At 42.2% G+C, this 24,695-nt stretch overlaps 1 protein-coding gene across 1 annotated transcript in view; it reads left to right on the top strand.

Moving 5' to 3' along the window:
• The window catches only part of PHF20 (PHD finger protein 20), an 88,377-nt gene that overhangs the window by 33,782 nt on the left and 29,900 nt on the right, over positions 1-24,695 (top strand). The window contains exons 3-9 of the mRNA XM_080925015.1: positions 476-647; positions 3,454-3,538; positions 13,784-13,863; positions 16,781-17,168; positions 21,374-21,487; positions 22,258-22,437; positions 24,346-24,525. Coding sequence (XP_080781141.1) covers positions 476-647; positions 3,454-3,538; positions 13,784-13,863; positions 16,781-17,168; positions 21,374-21,487; positions 22,258-22,437; positions 24,346-24,525 — 1,199 coding nt within the window. The remainder of the gene's footprint in view (positions 1-475; positions 648-3,453; positions 3,539-13,783; positions 13,864-16,780; positions 17,169-21,373; positions 21,488-22,257; positions 22,438-24,345; positions 24,526-24,695) is intronic.

The following is a 24,695-nucleotide window of genomic DNA, read 5'->3' as shown; positions in this document are numbered from 1 at the left end:
TCACAAAGCTCGTTAGCCTGGCCTTATATTTGCAGTAATCTCTCTGCCTTAGTCCCTGAGTGCTGGCATTGCGGCCAGTTCTACCCCAATGCCTGGTTTTAAAGTGGCAGGACTTTGATGCTAGAGAGATGCTTACCTCAGCAGTTAAGCTCACTGGCAGCTTTTCCAGAGAACCTTTGCTTTTATTCCTTAGCATTTTATTCCTTGGCACCCACATGGTGGCTCAAAACCATCTGTACCTCCAATCCCAGGGAGTCCCATTCCTACTTGTGACTTCTGTGGGCTGCAATAGGCACAGAAGTGGTACTCAAACATATATGCATGCAAAGCATTCATACAAATAAATCCTTAAAAACAAATAGGAAAAAAAATTTAAAAAAGGTCTTAAATACTTTAATAATTATGCTCTGTGGGAAGAGGCTTGACTATTTTGAATAGGCGTTAAAGTAATAATTTATCTTTTTTTCTGACTCAGGTATCCAGCTCATATTGAAGACATTGACTACGAAGAAGGGAGAGTCCTCATCCATTTCAAGCGTTGGAACCATCGTTACGATGAGTGGTTTTGCTGGGACAGTCCTTATCTGCGTCCTTTAGAAAAGATACAGCTGAGGAAAGAGGGTTTACATGACGAGGATGGATCTTCTGTGAGTAGCAAACCCCTGGAGTTCTGTAATGAATAAGGCTGATCTGCTGCAGGAGTTCATGCTAGGCTTTGATCTTCAGTGGACAACTCAGTACCCACTGGAGAACAATCCTTGCCTTGGCCTGTGGTGTTAACCCTCCTTCCGCCTTTGTGGACTAGGGCTCCTTAAGAGTTCAGTTTTCACCTGTTTGATGCAATTGATATAATAGTTCATAAACTAACTTCATTGGGCTTTCATCCTTATGAATATGATCTTATGTCTCTTAGAGACTGCTGTTTCCCTAGTGTTCAAAATACTACAGGGTGAATAGTAGATCTTTAGGAAATACTTGTATAATAAACCAGGTATGGTGGCTCATCCTAGTTCTTAGGAGGCCAAGATTCACAGATTGCTCTGAGTTTGAAGCTAGCCTATGCTACAAAGTAAGACCTTGTCTTAATCTACCACCAGCATTTCTCCCATACCAGGAATGATAGATGCTCCCTGAGGGTGTGGAGGAACAGGAGGAACAGAGGTCAAAACTGAATAACCAAACCAAAGCAGCAAAGCTGTTACCGCAGCCCTAGAATGTGTGCTGGAGATCCGGGCCAGCCTGCTTTACACAACAGGCTCCAGGCCAACCACAGCTACATGATGAGACCCATCTTAAAACCAACAATAAACAAAACTATTTCTCTACCAAATTGTTGAATAACGAATGAATGATTAGAATCCAGACCCACTGTGTCTAGAATAGTGCGTGTAAAGAAGGTAGCTTGGACGATCATTTGCTGTGCTAAGCTTTGGCTCTTATGCAGTCATTTTATATGTGGATCCTGAGATATTTTATATAGTTTGTTGAGTCCTGGAGGACTTGGACTTGGTATGATTGTTTCAGCTTTTCTAAATATCATTATTGCTCTTAGAGCTTTAATTGCTTTTAAAATGACACCCAACCTTTACTTTAGTTAAATCAGACATTGAGGCATCTGTGGTAGCCCTTGCTTTGGGATCTGCCTCAGCCTGGATTCTAGTTTCCATTCTAACCTCACAGAGGAACTTGAACTCTAAATGGCCTTTCTGTTTTGCCCTTTTTCCCTTCTAGTTTAGGATGGTTGAATACTGTTCCATTTGATCACTGCGTGGTCATCTGTGCTGAGAACAGCATGGCTCATAGGAGGTGCACGAGTGCCTCCCTTGGTCAGGGACCTAGCAGCAGTGTGGGTGGCAGGAAATGCCCTGAACGCTGCTTTCCCGAAGATGAAGTAGCCTCATTTCCAGCTCCTAAAATAGGTATATTCTGTTGGCTCAGGACTCTTAGATTCCCTTTCATTATGAATACCAGGTAGTGGAAGATTGTTTAGATGTTGTCCTATGCCTACCTAGACCTCCCCAGCTTAGCTTCTCTTAGTTCTTAGGTTCTTGTTTTGTTTCTTTGTTTTTGGATCCTCCTGCTTCTGTTTTCTGAATGCTGAATGCCCAGCTACTATTTTTAGATTGATTTCTTTACTGTTATGCGAACGGGTGTTGTGCCTGCGTATATGTTATTTGATGCGTTTTGGAGGTCAGAAGAGGGCATCAGATCTCCTGTAACTGCAGTTATAGATGGTTATGAGCCACCATGTGGGTGCTGGATACTGAACTCAGGTCCTCTGCAAGAGAAGTGAGTGCTCTTTTTTTTTTTTTTTTTTAAAGATTTGTTTGTTTATTTTATGAGTACACTGTAGCTATCTTCAGACACACCAGAAGAGGGCATCAGATCCCATTACAGATGGTTGTGAGCCACCATGTGGGTGCTGGGATTTGAACTCAGGACCTCTGGAAGAGCAGTCAGTGCTCTTAACCCCTGAACCATCTCTCTAGCCCCAGAAGTGAGTGCTCTTAACCTCTCTCGCCCTAGCCTTCTTATTTGGTTCCCTATTCTGAACTTCAGAACCGTTTTGCATCTTAATAGCCTATTCTAGTCTACTGTCCTTGATCTGATTTTAGAGCATGTGGGGTGTGTGTGTGTGTGTGTGTGTGTGTGTGTGTGTGTGTGTGTGTGTGAGAGAGAGAGAGAGAGAGAGAGAGAGAGAGAGAGAGAGACAGACAGACAGACAGACAGACAGACAGACATGTGCTTTGTGCTTGACATAGCCAAACAAGATTATTAGATCCCCTGGAAATTAAGACAGTTTTGGTGCTGGGTTCTAAATCCCAGTCCTATGGAAGAACAGCAAGTATTCATAACTGCTGAGCCATTTATTCAGCCCCAAGTTTTATTATTTCTTAATTTAAAATGATGTTTGTTTATGTGTGATATATATGTACAGAACTCGTTAAGAAGTTGGTTCTTACCACCTTATGGGTCCTGGGAATTGAATTTTGGTTGTCAGGCTTGGGGGGGAGTAAAAGTCGTCTGTTGAGTCATCTTGCTTGACCCATCTTTTTTCCTTAATGTGTGTGTGTGTGTGTGTGTGTGTGTGTGTGTACACGTGTACTTACATGCATGGGTTTTAGATATCAGAGGAAGACTTGCAAGAGTTGTCCCTTTTGTAGTACGTGTGTCCTGGAGATAGAACTCAGGCTGTGAGGCCTAACAGTACTCACCCTCATCCGCCAAGCCATCTTGTCAGTCAGCCCTTCATTTACTTTTGGAAAAGAATCTTTTTGTGTGGCTAAAGCTGACTCACTTCTGCCTTAGTGATGCTCCTGTTCGGATCACTGAGTCCCGCACTGTCCAGCCCCTACCATTCTCATGCACCCAGCTGCTTTTATGAGTTGTGCTGTAACGTGCTCCCTGGGAAAATCAGTCAGTAATGGACGTTTATTTTTTATTTTTTTATAGGAATTTCAAATAAACCAGCAAGTGCTTGCTTGTTGGTCTGACTGTCGGTTTTATCCAGCCAGAGTCACTGCTGTGAACAAGGATGGTAAGGTGTTCGGTTGTGGTTGTTTTTGATTCTGCCACAGGGGAATTTTATAGTATGAGTGCTCAATAATGTATCAGGATGTATTACCTAGCAATATTTTTTTCAGCTGATACTAGGCATATGTCTATCACTAGGAAAAGGTTATAACTGGAAAGAAAGCTGGATATGAGGGAGGGAATTTCCTATAGGTTCATCCTCCAACATCAAAAGAAAGCAAGAGAGGGAGGGAGGAGACTCATTCTTTGCTACTAAACTCCAGTCATTATTTCTTCAGCTAAGCACCATGGATCCTGCTGAGAGATCCGTGGGTTCTTTCTCTCTAGAATTTCTTGATATTTTGGTGAAATAGATACCATTCATTGTTTATTTTATTTGTGAACAGTTTACAAATTAAACATCAACAAACATTTGAACATATGCTTTGGATACAAGGTGACTAGGGTAGAAATTGAGATGCTGAGATGGGAATCCTGCATGTGGTTGCCTAGCAGTTTTGAACATGTGGGAAGACAGGGCAGGGATTTGATCTGAGAAGATGAATTTTTTATGAGTACAAGGGAGTGGTATGGGGGATTGGTCTGTATGATCAGAAGGACTCTGGGTCCACACAATGTGTTTCCTTAGCATATTCTAGCAGGATGTCTGGGTGTGTGGCCCTGATCTCTGAAGTGAATGTTTTGGGCAGTCAGAGTCCCATTATGTCAGGTCAAGGAGATAAGGTGATAGAGTACTGGCCTAGCATGCACGGAGCCCTGAACCAATACCAAGCACTGCAAATCAAAAGAAAACAGAAAACCAACAACGACCAACACTGGCCCTTTTGTTGTTGGTTTTGTCGTGGTTGTTGTTATGGGTTTTTTGTTGGTTTGATTTTTGAGACAGAGTCTCACTATGAACCCTTGGCTGTTACAGAACTCATAGAGATCCTGTTCGCTTTTGCCTCCTGTGCTGGGGTTAAAGTCATGCATACCCACACTGATTTTTCATTCCATGAGGTTGTTCATTTGTTTTTATTGGGATGATTAATTTTTATCTGGAAGTGGTTGACATTGTCTAAAGAAACCTCCAAAGTGACGTTTCATCTTTTGAGCTAGCTAAGCAATTACTGATTTTCCAGTTCATGTGAAGTGCATTTGGATAGTTCCATAGTTCTATTTTTCACTAAATTATGTCTTATATATTAATATATATTATATATTTCAAAATTACATCTCTAATTAGCGTTTTTCACAAATATGAATAGCTTGTTTTGGGGGAAAAGCTCATATATTAAAACACCACAAGTCCTCTTTGAAATAGAAATAGTTAGGTCAAGATGCATTCTGCCGCTCCAGATTCTTGTTTTCAAGATGGTCTTTCTTCATTTACTGGCTTTTGTAGCCAAGTGTACTTTAGGTTCATAAAGGGCCTATTGCTATAGGACGATCAAGTCATGTTCTTCCCTCCAGTAAGATTCACTGGAGGTGCTCTTTTGGGGAGCACCAGCCCTTCAGCTGGGGAGAAAATTTGGGGGAGTTCTATGGGTCACTTTTGAAGTAACAGCAGCAGTTAGTAGCAGGGGACATCTTCTGTTTTAGTGCTGGAGAGTTCCTGGGAGGGAGAACTGGAGTGGAGGGACTGGGACCAGGTACACAGAGGCAAGCAGGGGCAGACAGAGGAAGAGGATTTTGGAGCTTTGTGGGGAGGCAAGTGATTTCTTAGAAAAGTAGAGGGGTGGCTGGCTTCATAGAGGGGACAGAAGGCTTAGGAACTGACATTTTACATGTAGTATTTGCAGAACCCTGAGCTTGGCATCATTACAACAACCAGAAGACCTAGTATGGCAGAATGAAGCCAGTGTACAGTGGGATAGAGGACATGGTGCAAGAGCAGGACGGATTAGACCAATCCTAATACGGAGGGGGTGTGGGTGTGAAATACATTTGAAGTCATTAAGGAATAAACAACCATTGGAAATATTATTGACTATAGTTAATTAGAAGTTTTAAACAGCTTTTAATTTGGGGCAACTACAGTTGGGCATAATAGCACATGCCTTGGGGGGTTAGACTAGAACTAGATGATCCCAAGATGCAGTCAGCTTTTGGCTACATACTGAGTTAGAGGCCACTGGACTACAGAGTGAAACTGGCTCAGGAAAGACACAACATGAGTCAAACAATAATAAAGTAACTGGGGCAACTAATACTTTGCAAATTAAAAGGCCAAGTCCTTTCAGTTGTTTCCTCATGAGCTAGCTTATAGGAAGGAGTCTTGAGGCCATGGGCTCATGAGGTGGTCATTGAAGGACATGGAGACTGAGTGGAGATCTCTGCTGAGGCCTGTTTATATTTTGCTGAAAGCCTTGCTGGTTCTTGAGACTGATTGATTAAAAGAGGGAGGGTGAGAGTGGGCTATATATATATGGAGAGAGTAGGCTAAATCCTGAAGTGGGAGGCCAGCAAGGCATTCTGGGAAAGTTATGGAAGTGGAGCAGTGTCACCCCTGTCCACTGGTTCTTAGATGTTGTCTTTGGGGCTGGCAGAGTAAGGAGCGCTTGTGGGCTTGTGCTCAACTTGTCTGTCTGGTTTCGTTCTGAGACCAAGTCTGCCTCTGGAACCTGTAGTTCTCCTGCTTTAGCTTCATCTGGATTACAGGCATATGCCAGCTTGCCCCCCTTTTCTTCCTTTGCTCCTTTCACCTTGGTTTTTCAGTCCTGGGTATTAACTAGACTCAAGGCTTCCCTGCTGCCTGGACAGTGTTCTATTCTACCCTGGAGCTATATTCCAAGTTCTTGACTTTCTTTACCTTCCTATCCTGGGTTTCTCTACCGGCCTCAGTTGGTTTTGAGGAGGAGGTGGAGCTCTGCTGGCAGGGTGCCTTTCAACTTCCTCTGAGCTACTCTGTCTAGTCCAAGCTGCTGGGAGGAAGCAGAACCCAGGGAAAAACAGCTTGTGCATTCATCTTCGGCCTAACTTTCTTACTGCTTTTAACTTCCTTGGGGGTTTTTCTGAGGCTGAGTAGACTGTGGGGACTGTAGGCAGAGTGGGGGAGCAGCATTTACTATCATGGGGGGTCTGGCATGATTAATAACTTAAGAGTTTCTTAGGGAAATTGGTTACCACTTGGAAAAGAGAGAGAACAGTACTTGTCATTGATAATGGGTCTTTGGGGTGTGTTTCTTTGTTTGAGGTAGATTCCTGTAGCCAAGTTGGTTTTGAACATACTGTGTGGTTGAGGATCCCCTTGACTGCCTTCATTTCACCTCCAGAGTGCTGGGACTATAAAATCCTTTTACCCACCTGATCTCACTTAACTCCTGGGTAGCCTGTTCTCACTGCAGCCAAGGATGGCCTTGAGCTCATAGCAATTGTCTTGTCTCAAGTGCTAAGGTCACAAATGTGGGCCACTATGCCCAACTAGACCTCCAACTCAGTTTATATAGAAATGAAGGATCGCATTCTGTGTTCAGAAAGTCATGTGTGTCTATGTGCGTGTAGTCATCTTCGGTGATTTGACCTTAGGCCTAATTTGTCTGGGGCTGTTTGACTCCTCTTTGCAGCTTTCTGAGGTTGGCCTTGAATTTTTGGACTTAACTACTCCTTCTGCCTCAGTCTTCCTTGGAGTTGGATTACCAGCATGTACTGCCATGCCCAAAGTCAAATGACCTTCACCCTATGGAATACAACTGCTCACAAGGCTTTCTCACTGAAGAAACTACAAGTGGCTAGCATTAGCAACAAGATAGGTTCCTTCCTGTTGGTCTTATTTTGCCCAGACTGGTCTGAGACTTAACTGTCTAGACCAGGCTGGCTTTGAACTTGCAACAGTTCTTGTGTAGGTTCTTCCTACATGCTGGAGTTAAGGATGAGTGCAAGTTTCTAGGTCACATGATCCCCTTTTTTCCTCTAGTTTTGTCTGTTTTGGGCCTGTGCCCAGAGCCTGTGTTTCCCACAAGAAATGCTATGGAAAAGGTCTTACCAGGTCTCTGCAAAAGTGGTTCTTTTTTATATCTTCTTTCTGCTGTAACTGAATCTACATTTGGAGTATGGGGAGGTTAGTACTATGTGAACAAATTTACATAAAGGGAAATAAAAGGAAGATAGGCCTATCTGTGCAGGATCTGACTTCTTTCTCATCATATTCATTGTATTGTCTGTGGAGGGGTTAATGGTATACTTCTTTCAGAGTGACTTGCTGAGCAGTAATAGAGCCACTTACTGATCTTCTCTGTGACAGGCACTATGCTAAGTGTTTTCACACGTTGCTTTTAAGACTGGGTCTTACTGTATAGTCTGGGTTGTCCTAGAATTCATGCTTTCATTGCCTCTGCCTCTCTAGTGTTGGTCCATGCCGCTATACCTAGTTGAATCTGCACATCTCATAGTTGTCACAGGAGGGGAGAGAGGTTCTTACCATCAAACTCATCCTTGTTTTATAGTTGAGAAATTAAGCTCACAGGAGAGAATGAACATGAATAAACACAAAGAACATAGAGCCAAGGCTTGAAGTTTGCAAGGCTCTAGAGTTCTGGGACTGCATGTCCTGTAGTTTACACCTGCCTATCCAGAGATCTCAGCAAGGTTTTCCTGAATGGTCACAAGTCGTTCCTGGGTGTTCATTGATCTTGTGCCTGGGATGATATCAATTGTACCCCCCCCCCCTTTTTTTTTTGCTTTTTTGTTCTTTCCCTTTTTAAGATATGGAGTCATTGTGTAGCTCTGTCTGGCCTGGAACTTGCTATATAGATCAAGCTGACCTTAAACTCAGAGACCCACCTGCTTCTGCCTCCTACATGCTGAGATTAAAGGTGCATGCTACTGTGACTGGCATTGCCTATTTCTTTGACTTGATTACATGATTTAGTCATCTGCACAGCTCCTCCTAGAAGTTTTTGTTTTTAAATAATCTTATTATGTCTTAAACAAGTTTATATTTTATTGTGACTATCCTAGGATACATGCTATTCATGTGCTGTGGATTAGATATTTCTGGTAGGTAGGTAGTATGGCCTTTTAGTGCCTAGTAGTGTCTTGGGAGCCCTGATTGGGGAACAGGCCCTAGTTGTTGGCCCTATGAAGTGGTTTTGGGTCATGTACTGCTCTTGATCAGGTCTCATTTGAGCAGTTAGAAGTCTGAGAGGGGAGCTATGCTTGGTGGTTCAGGCCTACAGTCCCAGCTACACAAGAAACTGAGGCAGGAGGATCATAGTTCAAGGCCTGTCTGTGCTACAGAATCAATTCAAGGCCAGCCTGGAAGTAAGATAATGAATTCACAAGACCAGTGAGAGTAGAGCATTTTTCAATACACAGTTCCAGAGGGCAGGACACCTGCACAGAGAAAGGGCAACAATGACTGGCATGTTGATTTCATGCCAGACAATGGTTTTCAACAATCTGGAATCCTAGAAATTTCAGTCTTCTCTCCTAGGCCTGGGCTTGTCCCCTTCCCAATTATCAATCTTATAGAGTTAGGTCACAGAGCCTGTTAATTGACTGATTTATGGCTTGAGACTGCCTCATTTTCTGATCATGGGCTCAGTCATGATGCTAAACCTATATAATTTCCAACTCTAAATTTTGAGACAGGGAGGACCCAGTGCCTCCTGCTTTTATGTAACCAGTGAGCTCTAAGCATTCCTCATCGAAAATTTATTTCTTACATTGGGAAACTTAGTGAGACCCATCTTAAAGAGAAAAGAGAAGGCTGGCTATATATAGCTCTGGTTGGATGATTTGGGAAATGTCCTATGGCAGAAAGCAAGGCCAGTATGTAAAGGCCAGTATGAAGCATAAGGCTTGGAGAGGAGTGTTCTGCTGTCATATGCATGGCTGTGTTCAGACGTCAGGACTCTTTGTAGATGCTTGAGGTCATACCTGGTGGGTAAACATGTGGTTTTGACCTCAGAGTGCAAGGCTTCCTTTGTTTGGTCTGGCACTGATGGGGGTGGGGGCTTAAGCTAACCAAGGTAGGTAGACCTTCTGTCAGGCTAGGCTAGGCTTTTTCCTTTGGTTATTAGCGGTGGACCTCAGCCTTGTGCTGTACCAAAGAGCTACATCCTCAGCCAAGGAGGTATTTCTTTTACATATTTACATGTTACTTGTTAGATATGATTTGTGGCTAGCAGATCACTTTATTATTAGCCACCCATTGAGGAATTCCATTGAAAATGTTCTTTTAAAACTTTTTTATTGTGTGTGTGCCTGCAGAGGCTAGTTACAGGCAGTTGTGAGCCACCTCATGGGGGATGCTGGGAACCTAACTCAGACCTTCCTAAAGAACATTCACTGTCTGTTCTTAACCACTGTCCAGCTCCAGGGGAAATGTATTTTAAGTTATACATAGGATCTTGAAAGTAGCTTTGGACCTTCCTTCAGACATGGGCTGGGCTGTTGGTATGCTTCCTCCCTCAGATGTATTCCTTAGGCTGTGTTTAACGTGAGCATCGGGGGGCAGTTTATAGTCCTTCGGATGTTGGGAGGGTCAGGAGTAGGATTTACTATTTAGCAATGGGGCTTCCAAATCTTTGGTCAGAGTTTGGCCAGCTGATGTTCTGGGTCTGTGGTTTGGACTTAGGCATCAGGGCTTGGGTAATGGGTAATAGGAAAAGAATTGGTCAGAGGTCAGCAGGCAGGTGTGGGTTAATTCTAACTCTTCTTTTCTTTGTTTTTGTTTTTGTTTTTGTTTTTGTTTTAAGACAAATTTTTACACAATATACCAGCTGTACTTGACAGCCTACTGAATGCTTGCAGGCATGAGGCATTATTTCTAGCTTTAAGTTTGGACTCTCTGGCTTCTGCCATCAGGAAGAGTTAAAATTCAAAATGAACCCCAAACCGCCAAAAATGGCGGTTTATTCTTCTACTACTCTCAGAGCTTGAAACTGTTTCTAAACATGGCAATCCCACCTTTCTCCTATCACTCCCACAATCAATTTCTCACATTGAATTCCCAGACCGATCTAGATCTCAAGGCAGTCCTCCTGTCTCAGCCTCCCAAGTGTAGGTACATGTCACCATGTCTGATGACTATTTTCATTTTAATGTAACTGAATTTTCTTCGTTAATGGTATAGTCCTGGGTGGTTTACAGCGCGCTAAGTATTTAAGATTGTAGGAGAAGGCTGGAGAGATGGCTCAGCACTTAAGTGGGCTGGCTGCATTTCCAGGAGACTGGATACTGGTTTGATTTCCAATATCTACATAGTGGTTCACAACTGCTTGTAGTTTCAGGGTATCCAGTGCCCCCTTCTGGGTCTCTGGACATCTGACACACACATGGTACATTGATAAACATGCAGGCAAACACCATACATAGAACTAAACTGAACTAAAGGAGAACTTGATCTTGATGTTGCTATCCCTCGCCTTTATGGGTGTATGTGTGTCGATACATACTCCCTCCCCCACCCTCACCTCCTTGTTCACCATCCTGCTTCTTGATAATTCTTACTGAACCTAGAAATTGCTGATTTGGCTACAGTAGCTGGCTGGCAAGTGCCAAAGATCTTCCTGTCTCTGCTTCCTAGGTGCAGGCATTATAGACTGCTATGGTTGGTCTTTTTTACATCAGTACTGGGGTCCTTAGCTGATCCATTTCCTTAGCCCAAGGAAAGTCTTTTAAGATCTGGATATTGTGTCATTGCTTGTCCATAATCTTAACATTGGTGAGGCTGAGGTAGGAGAATCACAATTTGAGGTCAGCCTAACCTATCTGGTAAATTCATGGCCAGATTGGGCTACAGAGTAAGACCCCATCTCAAAAAACAAAGAAGAAAACCTCACAAAAGTAAAACACACACACACACACACAAACAAAATAACAGAAAACAAACCAGGAGAGTTGAAGATGAGAGATGGCTCAGTGGTTAAGGCACTGGCTACTCTTCTCAAGGTCGCAAGTTTGATTCCCAGCTCCTACATGGTGGTTCACAATCATCTGTAACTCCAGTTCCAGGAGATCTGATATTCTTCTGGTCTCTCTGCACTGCACACACAGGACTCACAGACATATGCAGGCGAAACACCCGTATACATAAAATAGAAATAAAGGAAAATAATTAAAAATAAGTAAATCTTAAAACCCAGAGAAACAGAAGTGTCAGATTAGCAGTTGGGAGCAGTGCCTGCTGTTGCTCTTCTGGCCAATATCACCCTTACAGAATATGCAGGGAAAGACTGGAGCTTAAACATTTGCTTTCATGACCCTGAAAAAAGTCATTGCTGAGCCAGTGGTGTAGAGAATAGTTATGATTTCTTTCTTTTAGGGAAGCCTGAGTCTAACTGCTGCCATTAGCTTGGCCAAGCCTGACTGTATGTTCTAATAGTTTCCTAGCCAGTTTCCTTCTAGGGTGAGGACACCTGTTTTATAATTGCCAGGGGTAAATGTCATAGGTAGCTAGCTGCCAGTAGTCTTCAGTGGTGTGTCTCAGGTTTGTGTCATCAGAACCACCTGGAGGACTTGCTAAAACACACATGCGTCCAACCCCTCAACACTTCTCATTCCGAGTCTCCAGGCCGTGGTGGTAAACTGCATTTCTCAGGAGTTGCTCATGCTGTTGGTGTGACTGCTTTGAGTACTGGCTATTGTGTACTGTGTGCTGTGTGAGGAAGAAGTTGGCTTATGAGCCTTTCTCCTAAGAGATCTCAGTGAGTTTCTGTAGGTAGCACATGAGGATTTCAAAGGGCCAGAGCCGAGGGAACTGGCCACCAGCTGGGAAACAGGAAGCTTTTACTGAACTGTGACTCAGTCTCAGTCATGTGAGCTGGCTGCCTGAGCTCACTTGGTAGAAAGACCCTTCTGTTACAGTGTGGGGATGGGTGTGGTGGTCTATGCTTGTGGTCCCAGCACTTGGCAGGTTGAGGTCAGAATGTAGCCCCAAGATCAAGTCAACCCTTGCACACAGTCTGTACCAAGCTAGCTTGAGTTACATTATAAGACCCCGTTTCCAAAATAAAACAGCTTGTGAAAGACCCAGCTTCACTGTACAACTGCTATTTTCAACTACATGATCTCAAAGAAAACACAAAACAAACAAAAAGGTGAAATGGAAAAGTTACAGGTGTCTCTGTGGGTGAGTTGTGGGTCTCTGAGCTGGTGGGAATTTGATTGATTGACAGGTTGAGAGGTAGGCTTGGAAAATAATTGAGCTCTGATTATATTGAACTTTGAGTACTAGAGGCAGGTGTTTGGACTTAGTGACCAGGCCCTGTTGAGGACTGGAGGAGAGTAGGTTAGGAAGAGAATGTGCAATGAAGAGGTAAGAACCGGGCATGGTGCTTTGTGAGAGGCTGAAGCAAGAAGATTGAGCCCAAGATAAGGTCTAGCTTGGCAGCATAGCTGGTCCCATTTCTTAGGGGGAGCAGAGAGGTGGCACTGAGTGCTTTACGCCCTTATCACTGTTCTTTCTTGTACCTCCTAGGGGTTTTACCTGAACTGTGGGAACCACTAATAATCTATTACATGACTATTAGCAGACCACTGGACAAGAGGGATTCTTTCTTTAAATCCCCAAGACAAACGGGAGGCAGGCCATGGTTTAGTTTTAAGATGTACAAATTTAAAAACATTGGTTTTGATGTGGCTAATGAAGAAAGGTAAGATTTGAGGGACTAGGGTACAGCTCAGGGGTAGAGCATGGCTTTAGCATGTGCCAGGTTAGTCTTCAGCACCAAGAAATTCACAAACACACCCGCTTATACAGATTTCTAGCTTTAATTTTTTTTTTCACAGGATTCCTATTGAACAACTGCCAGACAACACTTAGCCTTTTGGCTGAGATAGATTCTCATATTTTGAGGTTCACACAGCCTCTTAAAAAATGATAACTGCCCTTCAAGACAGAAAAAATTGTAAATGCCATGCACTAAGGAATTAGTCTCCCTTTTTTTCAATTCTTAATTATTTTGTCATACTCCCCCCCCCCTTTTTTTTGGCTCAAATTAGGTGCACATAATTCTTTAAAGAAACAGCTTAGAATTTTAAAAAGTAAATTCTGAATTCTATAGATAAAAAGCAAACCTGTTTTGACAAATAAATGAAGGAAGTTAAACTTGCCTTGTGTGTGCTAGGAATTGAACTTAAGGGTCTTGTGCATGCTAAATAGGTCATTTGCCACTGTGCTAAATCTGCCCTCAATATGATTCTTAAACTTTTTAAAAAACACATGAACGTTTACTATGTTTGGAGCTCCTTTGTGTGTATTCTTTAAAAGTTGCTGCTTTCATGAAACAGCAAGTTAAAATCATGATATCTTCTTGACTTTTAGGTACTTACACTGTGAAATTTTATGATGGAGTAGTTCAAACTGTCAAACATATTCATGTCAAAGCTTTTTCCAAAGATCAGGTGAGAAATGTGGTTTTGTGCTTTTGTGTTCTGAACTATGCTAACATTGTACTTTTGTTTCTCAAATAAAGACATTACATGTGTTTCTGATGACAAGTCTTTATTTCCTCCATCTGACAGTTTCACCAGAGAGTTTTCAGGAGTTGTAAACATCTGTTTCTTTGTCTGTTCCCCTTTCACAGATTCTCTTATTTCAAAGTGCTGTGCACAGCCCCCATTGTTTGATTTTCATTTTTCTCATTTCTTCTCAAGTGTCTTGAATGCTGTCTCCATTTCCTTCTTCCTGCACCTTCACCCAGCACAGGGAGCTTGTTGAGCACTTGAGAACTAGAGTGCACTTTCTCCTCATTTGCTTGAGTTTTTGACATGACTAGGGCTATAGCTTGGGAGCTTTCAGCTTGTCCTTGCTGTGCACTTGGTAACCACAGCAGCTACATGTGCCTGCTTTGAAATCAAGTGTCCTGATGACCCATTTGTCCTGCCTGAGCATAGAGCCAAAGGTCTTCTCCTGGAAATATGGCCCCAGAGCTCTGAGCCCTCTTGAAATACTTTTTTTTTTTTTTAATGATTTCCTCCCTGAGTCTCTTGCCTCCTCATGTTTTAATCCTACAAAGTCTGTGTACTAAGTGTCCTTTGGACTCTTAAATTCTGGTAGTTACTGATGATACAGCTTAAGCAGGTTGGCCAGAGGTTTTAGTTCTGAGACATCTTCCCTCAGTGGTCCCCTCCTCTTAGGGAGGAAGTTGACCGGATTGGGGATGCTCTGACCTGCTGGGTCTTTTCCTCTGATGATCTAGTGTTTTACTTGGTACAGATTACACCAGGTTCCGTATAAACATTGAGGGCAGGAGAACTTTCTGGGAGCCACAGGAATGATTTTGCCTTTGCTGGCTTTTCTCTTGAAAACATTGAGAAAATGATGAAACTTTGCCAAGATGATTGATGTTTTCTTTTTCCCTTTACCTGTGCCCTGTGCACCCAAGAAACCTCACCTGTAATTTCAACATTTTTGTTAGCTTGTGGAATGAGTTGATACGAGTGAAAGAACTGAAATATGAAGTAGTTGGAATTGGTAGATTGGACAGGTCCGAGACTCCTCAGCACCTGATAGCAAAAGTCCAACCTTTAAAATATGTATTTTCAGATAGTCTCACTCCAGCTTAGGTTATTCTCTACCTTATAGTGATCTCCTGCTTCATCTCCCAAGTGCTGGGACTATGGCTGTGAGCTGTGAACTCCATCAAGTTTAACTGTTTACTCAGTAAATTGAATATGGCTCTGGGGTTGGGTTCTTACCAAAGAAAGATTTATGGGAAATTCCCTTCCCAGTTCCCAGCTACCTCTGAGTGTCTCATGTTACCTCAGTCCCAGAAGACCACCAAGACAGACTGATAGATGCACACAAGTGTACACATGCACACATATCTTTACCTGTTATTTCACTCAAGATAACTGTCTAAAAGTTTTTTTTATATAGTATTGGAACAGGCCAAACTTTCACTGTAGAGCCATGTACTCTAAAGTTTTGGTAATTTACACTTGAGTTACATTTAATTTTCTGAACTTATAAAAAGAATTTTTGCTTCTTTTAGAAGATTTGGAAAATACTCAAAAGCAGAAAGAAAGCAAAACAGGCCCCCTTCAGACAAAGGGTTTCTGCCTGTTTGTGTTTGGCACTTGTGTCTGTCTTGCTGGGTTTTTGTTACGTTATAAACTTGTGTGTGTTATTCCTAAAATTGGAGTCAAGTGCATGCTACTGTCTTTAGCCTGTTCTTTTGTATTAACAATGTAACATTTCCCTGAAGTTCCTTTGTCCTCTGAAGTTGCAGCTTTCTGGTAGCTCTGCTGTGTTCTGTAGTATGCATGTACTTTATGGGGCAGGCTTCCAAGTGCAAATCAGGGAATTTGTACCCAGCTGTGAAGTCTGATTATTCTATTAGCAAACTTCATTTCTGGAAATTGATTTTAGTTCAGAAGTAGGAACTTTCAAGTCTTTTGATCCGAATTGACATTGCTCTCATCCAGAAGAGAGTGCAATTGCCCATTTGTCTTACTATTTTTAAAATAACATTGGGACTTTAAAAAATTGCATTGTTTATATTTTACCCTGTGGGACAAATTTTGCTTTGACTGGTGAACAGTTAAACATTCCTTTCCTGCTTCTGGGAAAACCATTGGGCCTAGAATGTGTGTATAGGCTCCCCTAGGAGCATATTGTGGAATAGGTCACCGCTCTTCTCTGGAAATTTTGGAGGGGCGATTCATTCATAAATAACCTTAAATTTTAGAAATTCTAACTTTCAAAATTGGCCTTATCAGGAGACAGTTGCACTAGGACACAAGATTTCAGGATGAATTTTAAAGCCAATTTAGTAACAAATGAGAAGCCATACTGCTTTTCAATGGAGACACACCCAATAACTTAGGAACCCAGTAGGTGGCTTGCTGGAGTGAGCACAGCTGTTACTAGGAGAGGAAGCTGAGACTGATGGTCTGGCTTGGGCATTCTGAACAGTGTTCTTGTTAAGTTTCCAGTTACTAGTTTGGATTTTTCGTCTCTATAAAAGTGGACATCAGTGTACACTGTGTCTCTGAAAATCCCTGGATAAGGTTAGAATAGTTGCATTAGAAATGCTGCTTCCAGTCATGGGTCCTACTAGTTGGCATTCCTAACTAGTCTCATGTGGTTCATCCTAGTAAGGGAGACTGCAGAGTCGCACAAGGATTGAGAGTAGCAGTTGTGTTTAAATGCAGAGTTGGTTCTTAAAGCTCAGGTACTCTCCTGGTACTGTGCATCATGTGACTTGGCCTATGGCTTCTTAGTGTCGTCACTGTCTTCGTAAGTGTGCAAGCAACCTCCTGATTGTGTATTTGCAAGTAATCACAAAGTGTTTCATCGCTATTTTGCTCATTTTAGAATATTGTGGGTAATGCTAGGCCTAAAGAAACAGATCACAAAAGTCTTTCATCGTCCCCTGAGAAACGAGAGAAGTTTAAAGAACAGAGAAAAGCCACGGTCACTGTGAAGAAAAACAAAGTGGACAAAGCCTTAAAGACAGAAAAGCGGCCCAAACAGCCGGACAAAGAGGGAAAGCTGATCTGCTCAGAAAAGGGCAAAGCGGCAGAGAAAAGCCTTCCTAAGAACGAGAAGGAAGATAAGGAGAACATCTCCGAGAACGAGCGGGAGTACTCTGGGGATGCCCAGGTGGAAAAGAAGCCTGAGAAGGACCTTGTGAAGAGTCCACAAGAGAGCCTGAAGGAGCCAAAAAGAAAACGAGGCAGACCCCCTTCCATAACTCCTACTGGTGAGTCTTCCAAGTGGGCTCTGCAGTGCGTGATGGCGGTGTTCTTCTGTGGCCTTTGTGGTTCTTTACTCCTTCTGTACTTCAGTCCTCCGTGTTTATGACTGGCTTGTGACCTGAAAACAAGTTGTGCCTGTGGAGCTGAATTTCAGTGAGGCGTGTGTCCAGGTAGATGTGTTGGAGAGTGTGGCCATGACTGAGCTGGGGTGGAAACATGACGTTTCCATGGAAGAGCCAAGGGGGTTAAGCCCTTCTACTGGTGCCTGCTCATTGCCCTCAGTCTGAGGGAATAACATCCTAATGGGTAGACATGAAAGAAAGGAGAAGACAGGAAGCCGAGGGTACAGGGGTGGTAGGGCACATGCTGATCCTGTGTAAGGCCCTGGGCCAAGCCTTAGCGCCAAAACACACACAGTAAACATTGAACCTTTGAGGGAGGCAGAGTAAAACAAAAACAAAGCCTAGAGCTAGGGAGGCAAAGGGACATTGGCTCTTAGGCATTGCAGCTCACACCTGTGACACTAATACTTGGGGAATCGGAACCAGGATGATCACTAATTCAAGACTAGCTTCATAATGATACTGTCTCAAAAAGATATTGAGCTTTTAAGAGATGTTTATTGATGCTGAAATTTCAGTCTAAATAAAAAGATAATTTGGTTAATTAAACTGGTAAGAATTAAGGGTTCAGTACAGATGTAGGAAATAATACCCAATTATTTAAAGGAAGTCTAAAATTCTGAGGTAGGGAATTGCAGTGAGTTCAAGGCTAGCCTGGGCTACAGAGTCTGTGCCAGGTCAGCCTGTACTAGAACGAAACATTGCCTCAAAAAGCCAAAAAACAAAACAAAAAAAACCCCCCACAAATCTGTAAGTTTGGAAGTCTTCTAGAATAACCAAGAATGAACCAGCTTTGATCTCTCGGTAACCGGAACCTCACTCTTCAGATGACTTGGTAGCATGAAGAGCACCCCTCTCCCCCAAAAGGAACCTGTCTATGGCCGAATGCATTTGTGGTCTTTCCCCATATGAACATTAAAAAACTACTACCCTCTCCCCACTTTCGAGCAGCATCTATGACTTGTTTGTTGTTAATTGGAAGCTGAGACCATAACCTTGCACCATAATAAGCAAAGGCTTTACCAATTAGCTACATTTCTAGTTCACATTTTTTTCCATGCAAGTTTAAAGTTGCAGTAGATAATTAAAAATGTAAAATTTGATATAGAATATATTTTGTGAAAACTAGAATAAGAGCCAATTCATTGATCCCTAGTGGGAAAGTTTATATTAAGTTACATCATTGAGAGAAGTGTCTGTAGTAGTCCTCACGAATATCTTAAAGCTGAGTTCTAATTTTATAGGAAAACAGATAATAGCCTGCTTTGTCTTCAGATTAAATGTGTGCCTTCCCTCTTAAACAAAGAAACAAACAAAACAATATTCTTTACATTGACTACATGTTGAGATGTTTTTAGATGAATTGATTTAAATAAAATATATTCTTTTTTTTTTAAGATCTATTTATTTATTTTTATGAGCACACTGTCACTGTCTTCAGACACACCAGAAGAGGGCATCGGATCCCATTACAGATGGCTGTGAGCCACCATGTGGTTGCTGGGATTTGAACTCAGGACCTCTGGAAGAGCAGTCAGTGCTCTTAACCGCTAAGCCATCTTTCCAGCCCTAAAATATATTCTTAAATTTAATTTCATTTTTAAAAAAATTTCTTAATATGATTGCTTAAAATTTTAGTTACATGTGGCTTACATTTGATGCTTTCATTGTATTTCTATTGGACAGCATTGTTCCTAAATTTACTTGCTGTCAGGAAAAGAAGAAAGAAAATTGTAGGTTCTGTCTTGATTGGCTTGTGAAAAAGAATTAAACATCAATACCCACAGCCTGCATGGCCCCTGGTGAACTGCCCTGAATTGGGTGTGGTATTAGCTGTACTATGTGCTAAGGGGAATGAGAAAATACCCCATGTCTTCCAGACAAAGAATGGAGATCGAATTGGGCCAATCTAGAGGCTTTAAACATCCCCTGAATACACCATCTTGAGGAGTATGAGGCAGGCTTCCCCCTCTGCTGCAGTTGAACCCAGAGTTTGCTCACACAAGATTACTGCTTTATGACCAACTCTTTATCTCTAGACTCTGGAGCAGGCATTGTTTTGAAAGTTGGAAAAAGGCAGTTTGTGTGTGGAAGAAAAAAGATACGAGAATGTGAATTGGTAGAAATAGGACTTGTGTGCGGCTCAGTTTAGCTCTTCTTGCTGTAGCTTGGAGCCTTTGGCGTGTGTACTGATGTATCTGTTTCCCAGGTGACAGACTCTTCCATGGAGCCATCCACAGCTTCACACCTTCCTACATTCATTTATTGCTTTTGTAAGGATGTGATTTCCTTTAGAAACATTAATAGAGAGGGAAATTTCCTGTGAACTCAACTTGGGCATCTAAGGACAGGCTAAGCTTGTGCTTTCCTGCCTTCTGTCCGCACCGTGTGGAGATGCTGGGCTCCCAGATGAAGTGTTCTGGGGAGAGTTAGGGAAATGTGTTCTCTATAGGTACCCGTTTATATGTGGTATTAAAAGGAAAAGAAGGCTTGTATGATGCTGCATACAGAGTTCAGGTGCCCTTAGGAAACCAAGGAGGATGGAATCTTTGACCCTGGCAAGCCCTGGGCTAGGTCCTAGATTGGGAGCAGAATCTGAACTATATACGGCAGATTGTTTGTGTTTATGTTTAACTTGGAATATGTGTGATCCAAGTTTCTGCCACTCTGAATAGAATAATGTTGATATGCTGGGAAGGTTGAATATAGCAAGAGCTAAGAATGGGGCTTGTCTCCTCAGAGCTCTGCTCTGTCTCTCCTTCTGCCTGATACAGCCACACTGGAGCTGCAGATCTTACATTGATCTCTTCTCTTTTCTTTGATTTATTTCCTGTCCTCTATTTTCCATTCTAGTCCTCTTCTCTCATTTGCCCTCCTCAGATCCCTGAGTCCTGTCTTCCTGCTGGGCTCCCTGATCTTTCTTCTGTCTCTTTGGATTTCCGTCTTTCGTTTGAGGAGAGCTTTTTATGCTGTAGGCTAAAAGTAGAGAATGAAGCACTATCCAGGGTCTTAGCACTTGCCGAGTTAGTGATCCACAGCAGTGCCTGAGACTTGTGTTGCCTTTCATTTAGATCTTCTAAACAAAACAACGTAAAATAAATCACCTAGAACCAGTGACAGCTGACTTATCACGTAAACATTGAAAGCAGTAATCAAGCCCTAATCCAAGACACACATTTTAGAATGAGCCTGCATGGTGAGTTTTCTAAGTACTGGGTAGGTCAGGGTTTTTTTCAGTTTTAGTTCTTTCTTTTTCTGGACTGGTCAGCAGGTTTTGAAAAGATTTGATGCTCAAATGCCTGAAGGAGTCAGATATGGTGGTACTCACCTGTAATCCCAGCACTTGAGAGGTCCGGGGTCATTTTTGCCTACATAGTTAGAGAGTTGAAGGCCACCTAGACTTTATGTTCCTTTCTAGTTCCCTTCCCATGACTTCAGGAATCTTACTTGGTAATAACTGTCTGTAACCCCAGCACTCAGGAGCTATAGGCAAAAGGATCAGGAGTTTAAAGTCATCATCTTTTGATATCTATATAGTTTGAGACCAGCTTGGGCTTTTTACTACATTAATTTTTTTCTTCTCAAATAAAGCAAGACTACAAGAGCATGTTCAATAGTGCATACCTGTAATCTCATCTATTCTAGAGACTGAGGCAGGAGGATTACAAATCTCAGGCTACTCCAGGCAATTTAGCAAGAAGATCCTGTACTCCTCCTGTCCCCTGTCAAGAGACTTTTATACTACCCACACATGTTTTTAAGAGGTTGTGTTAGAGTGTGGTATTTTAAAGAGAAGGTTTAGAGTCTCTGGGTCCTAGGCAAGGTTACAAAAAGATTGAGGAAATCAGTCTGCAGAGTGTCACCATCTTCCCAAGGAAGCGGTTTCTCACTCATCCCATTGTCATGTCTCTTCCCTTAAGGATGACTGTTGGTTTTCAGGGTTTAGTAATGTATCTGGTATCTGAGGATGTCTTCTCTCTTTCTCTTTGTATATAAAGTACATGTACATACATATTTTTCTTTGTATAAAAATACACAATTAGGCAGGAAGAAGTTATATTTTTTTGTGTGCTTTGTATATATTACAGCTGTGGATTCAAACTCTCAAACTTTGCAACCAATAACATTGGAATTGAGAAGACGGAAAATATCAAAACGAAGTGACACCCCATTAAAGCGTCCCCGACTTGACAAAAATTCATGTGAGTCCCCAGTTTATGTATATGTGGCTTCTGTGTTTGTCCCAGTTGCTTATGAGCACTAATGAGCTGATGTGAGAGGAATGTGGTTGAGTCAGCAGTTTTTGCTGGAAGCAACAGGCTCAGTGATAGCGTATCTACTTCAGTAAAGTATTAGATTTGGATTCCTCTAGAAATATATTGCCTACTGTACTAGGATGGATTTCATGTGAGAAAAAACTCAGCAAGGGATGGCAGCACATACCTTCAACTCTAGGGGGGTGGAGGGAGGCTGGCCTCTGAGTTTATTAAGAACAGCCAGGTCTACATAGAGAGACCCTGTCTGAAAAAAATAAAGAGAACATTAGAAATACTTTTTTTTTTTTTTTTTAAGTAGAAAACAAGCATGTTGGCCTCAAAAAGAATTTGTGATGGCATTTAAATATTTCTCACAAGCCATCGTTGACTTTGGGAGTCAGTACACAGTCTTTCATGTTGGAAGCTCCAAAATAAAGCTATGGTCAAGATTGGCACATGCCTCAGCATGTCTTCTCAGACTGTGAACTCTTGACATTTAGTTGTAAGCTCTCTCTAGCCCAGACCATGAATTTTTAAGGTAAAATTCTTTCCGAGCAGAGGTTTTGCTTTTACTGTAAGCCAGGAAAGGAGATCAGTTGGAAATTCCACAGTTTCTATAGGAGAGCCATTGTAGAAGTGACCAGCTCAGAAATCCATTGTAGTGGAAGTTTTTCTTCCTGTTGGTCTTTGAGTACAACTTTGCTAATGGCTTACAGCCCAGGAACAGTCAAAAAAACGCTCTGAAAACAGTGACAAAGACTTATCCAGAAGACGGTCCTCTAGGCTGTCCACTAATGGGACCCGTGAGATCCTAGATCCAGACTCGATCGTACCTGATGTGGTTGATACGAACCCTCTACAGGACAAGACACCCAGTACCAAGGAATCTGCTGAAGGTAAGTCAGTGTCTGTTTTGGAATTATTTGGCCAGTCTACTACTGCTTGTCTACTAAGAACCAATCTAGATTCTTCTATATTGGCTTCTGTGTTAGATTGGATTGAGGGAGAGGGGGAGAGAGTGAGAGAGTGTGTATGTTATGTATCTTTATTTATATACATATATACATGTGTGTGTGTGTGTGTGTGTGTGTATTCTACATATTTTGTGTATAGGGCTAGAGAGATAGCTCAGTGGTTCTTGCTGATCTTTCAGAAGAACCAGATTCTGTTCCTAGCACCCAAGTTAGGTGGCCCACAGGCACCTATAACTCCTGTTTTAAGGGGTTCTGTCATGATCTCTTTATACACTGCATGCATATCGTGCACAGACTTGCAGGCAAAACACACATGCACAGCTGGGCTTGGTTGTATACACCTTTAATCTTATTCCTGGAGAGACAAGCATATCTTTATGGTTTCTAGGCCAGCCAAGGCTACAAACAAACAAATTCCACCAAAACCCCTCCATACTAAATAAAACTGAATCTAATAATAACCGGTAAAAAATATATGTGTAAGTGTGTGTGCATGCAGGTGTTCACAGAATCCAGAAGTTGTTAGATCGCCTGGAGCAGAAGTTATAGGTGGCTGTGAGTTGTCCAGTGTGAGTGCCGGGAACTGAAATCAGGTTTTCTACAGCAGCAGTATGTAGAAGCTCTCAACTCCAGAACCCTTTCTCCAGTCCCACCTTAGATTGTGTTGAAATCCAACTATTGAAGTTGCTGCTGCAGTGCTTGATACCATCTTGCTCTTCCTGATGTTGTGGATGAATTTGTGGATATCTTTGCTTATTGTTCTGTGCTGTGTGTTAGGCTAGAGGCACGTGGTATGGGGAGCCCTGCTTCTCCGCCTTTCTGATGCTGCCTTGCTCCATCTACACATTTGCTGACCTTTCCCTTTAATCCAGTTCTCTGAGGAACTTATAGTCCTGGCTGTATAGGTGGAAGGCCTTTTCTTTCTTTAAAAAAGCCCCGTTTTATTTAATTTTTTTGTATGTATGTATGCACATGTGTTATGGTACATATGATCAGAGGATAACATGTGGGACTCTATTCTCTCCTGAGAGGGTACAGGGGTTTAACTACAGGTTCTCTGGCTTAGAAGCATCTTGCTGTCTGCCTTTTTTAAAAAAATGTTTGGTTTTTGGTAGTTTGTTTGTTAGTTAATTTGTTTGTTTTGAGGCAGGGTCTCACTTTATAGTTCTAGTTCACCTGCAGTTCACTGTGTAGATTAGGTGAGCTTTACATTCACAGGGATCCACCCACCTCTGCCTTTCAAGTGCTGGATTAAAGATGTATGCCACCAATCTGGTTCTTTTTTCTTCTGGTTTCCTTACCCACCCACCCACCCATCCATCCATCCATTTCTTTTGTTCAATCATTCTTTTTAATGTGTCTGTTCTAATGCCTGCAGAAGGGGATTGGATGCCCTGGATTTGCAGTTACAGGTAGTTTTTGAACCACCTGACATGGGTGCTGGGAATTGCATTTGAGTCTTCTGCAAGGGTGGCACACAGTCTGAGCCATCCTACTTCCAGCCCACTGAAATGTGTTCTTTTTTAAAAAGATTTATTTATTTTATGTGTGTGAGCACACTGTAGCTGTCTTCAGACACACCAGAAGAGGGCATTGGATTTCATTAGAGATCGTTGTGAGTCATCATGTGGTTGCTGGGAATTGAACTCAGGACCTCTGGAAGAACAGTCAGTGTTTTTAACCACTGAGCCACCTCTCCAGCCTGAAATGTGTTCTTACATGTTATCATCTAAGGCATCTCTGGCTTTTTAGTCTGTTTTGGAACTCTTGACTTCCTGATTGTATACATATTTGTTTCCCAAGCATTCATTATTTCGTTTTTTCCTCTAGGTCAGTTGGAATCTTCATTGGAAGCTGGCCAGGTCTCTTCTGCATTAACTTGCCACTCCATTGGGGATGGCCTGGGGGCTGCAGACTTGGAGTTGAACTGCAAGTCAATGGGAGAGAACATGATGAAAATGGAGCCCGTGTCTCCTGCTGTTGAGGTGCAGGGAGAGTCAACTGTTGAAGGTGTGTGTGTGTAGAATCAACTTAGTCATGTTTTATGTATATGTTTTGTGCTTTTACTTTGCAGATTTTTAAAGTGCTTTTTCAATAATTTATTTTCTGTCTTAATAATATTTAAAGGCCTCCGAAACTATATATTCCACATCAGAGAGGCGGAAGTAATAAGTTTGAGG

The sequence above is a fragment of the Micromys minutus genome (genome assembly GCF_963924665.1).
Source record: "Micromys minutus genome assembly, chromosome: 11".
Taxonomy (NCBI): Eukaryota; Metazoa; Chordata; class Mammalia; order Rodentia; family Muridae; genus Micromys; species Micromys minutus.
The sequence above is the reverse complement of the archived record's forward strand: the minus strand, read 5'-3'. Positions and strand labels throughout refer to the sequence as shown.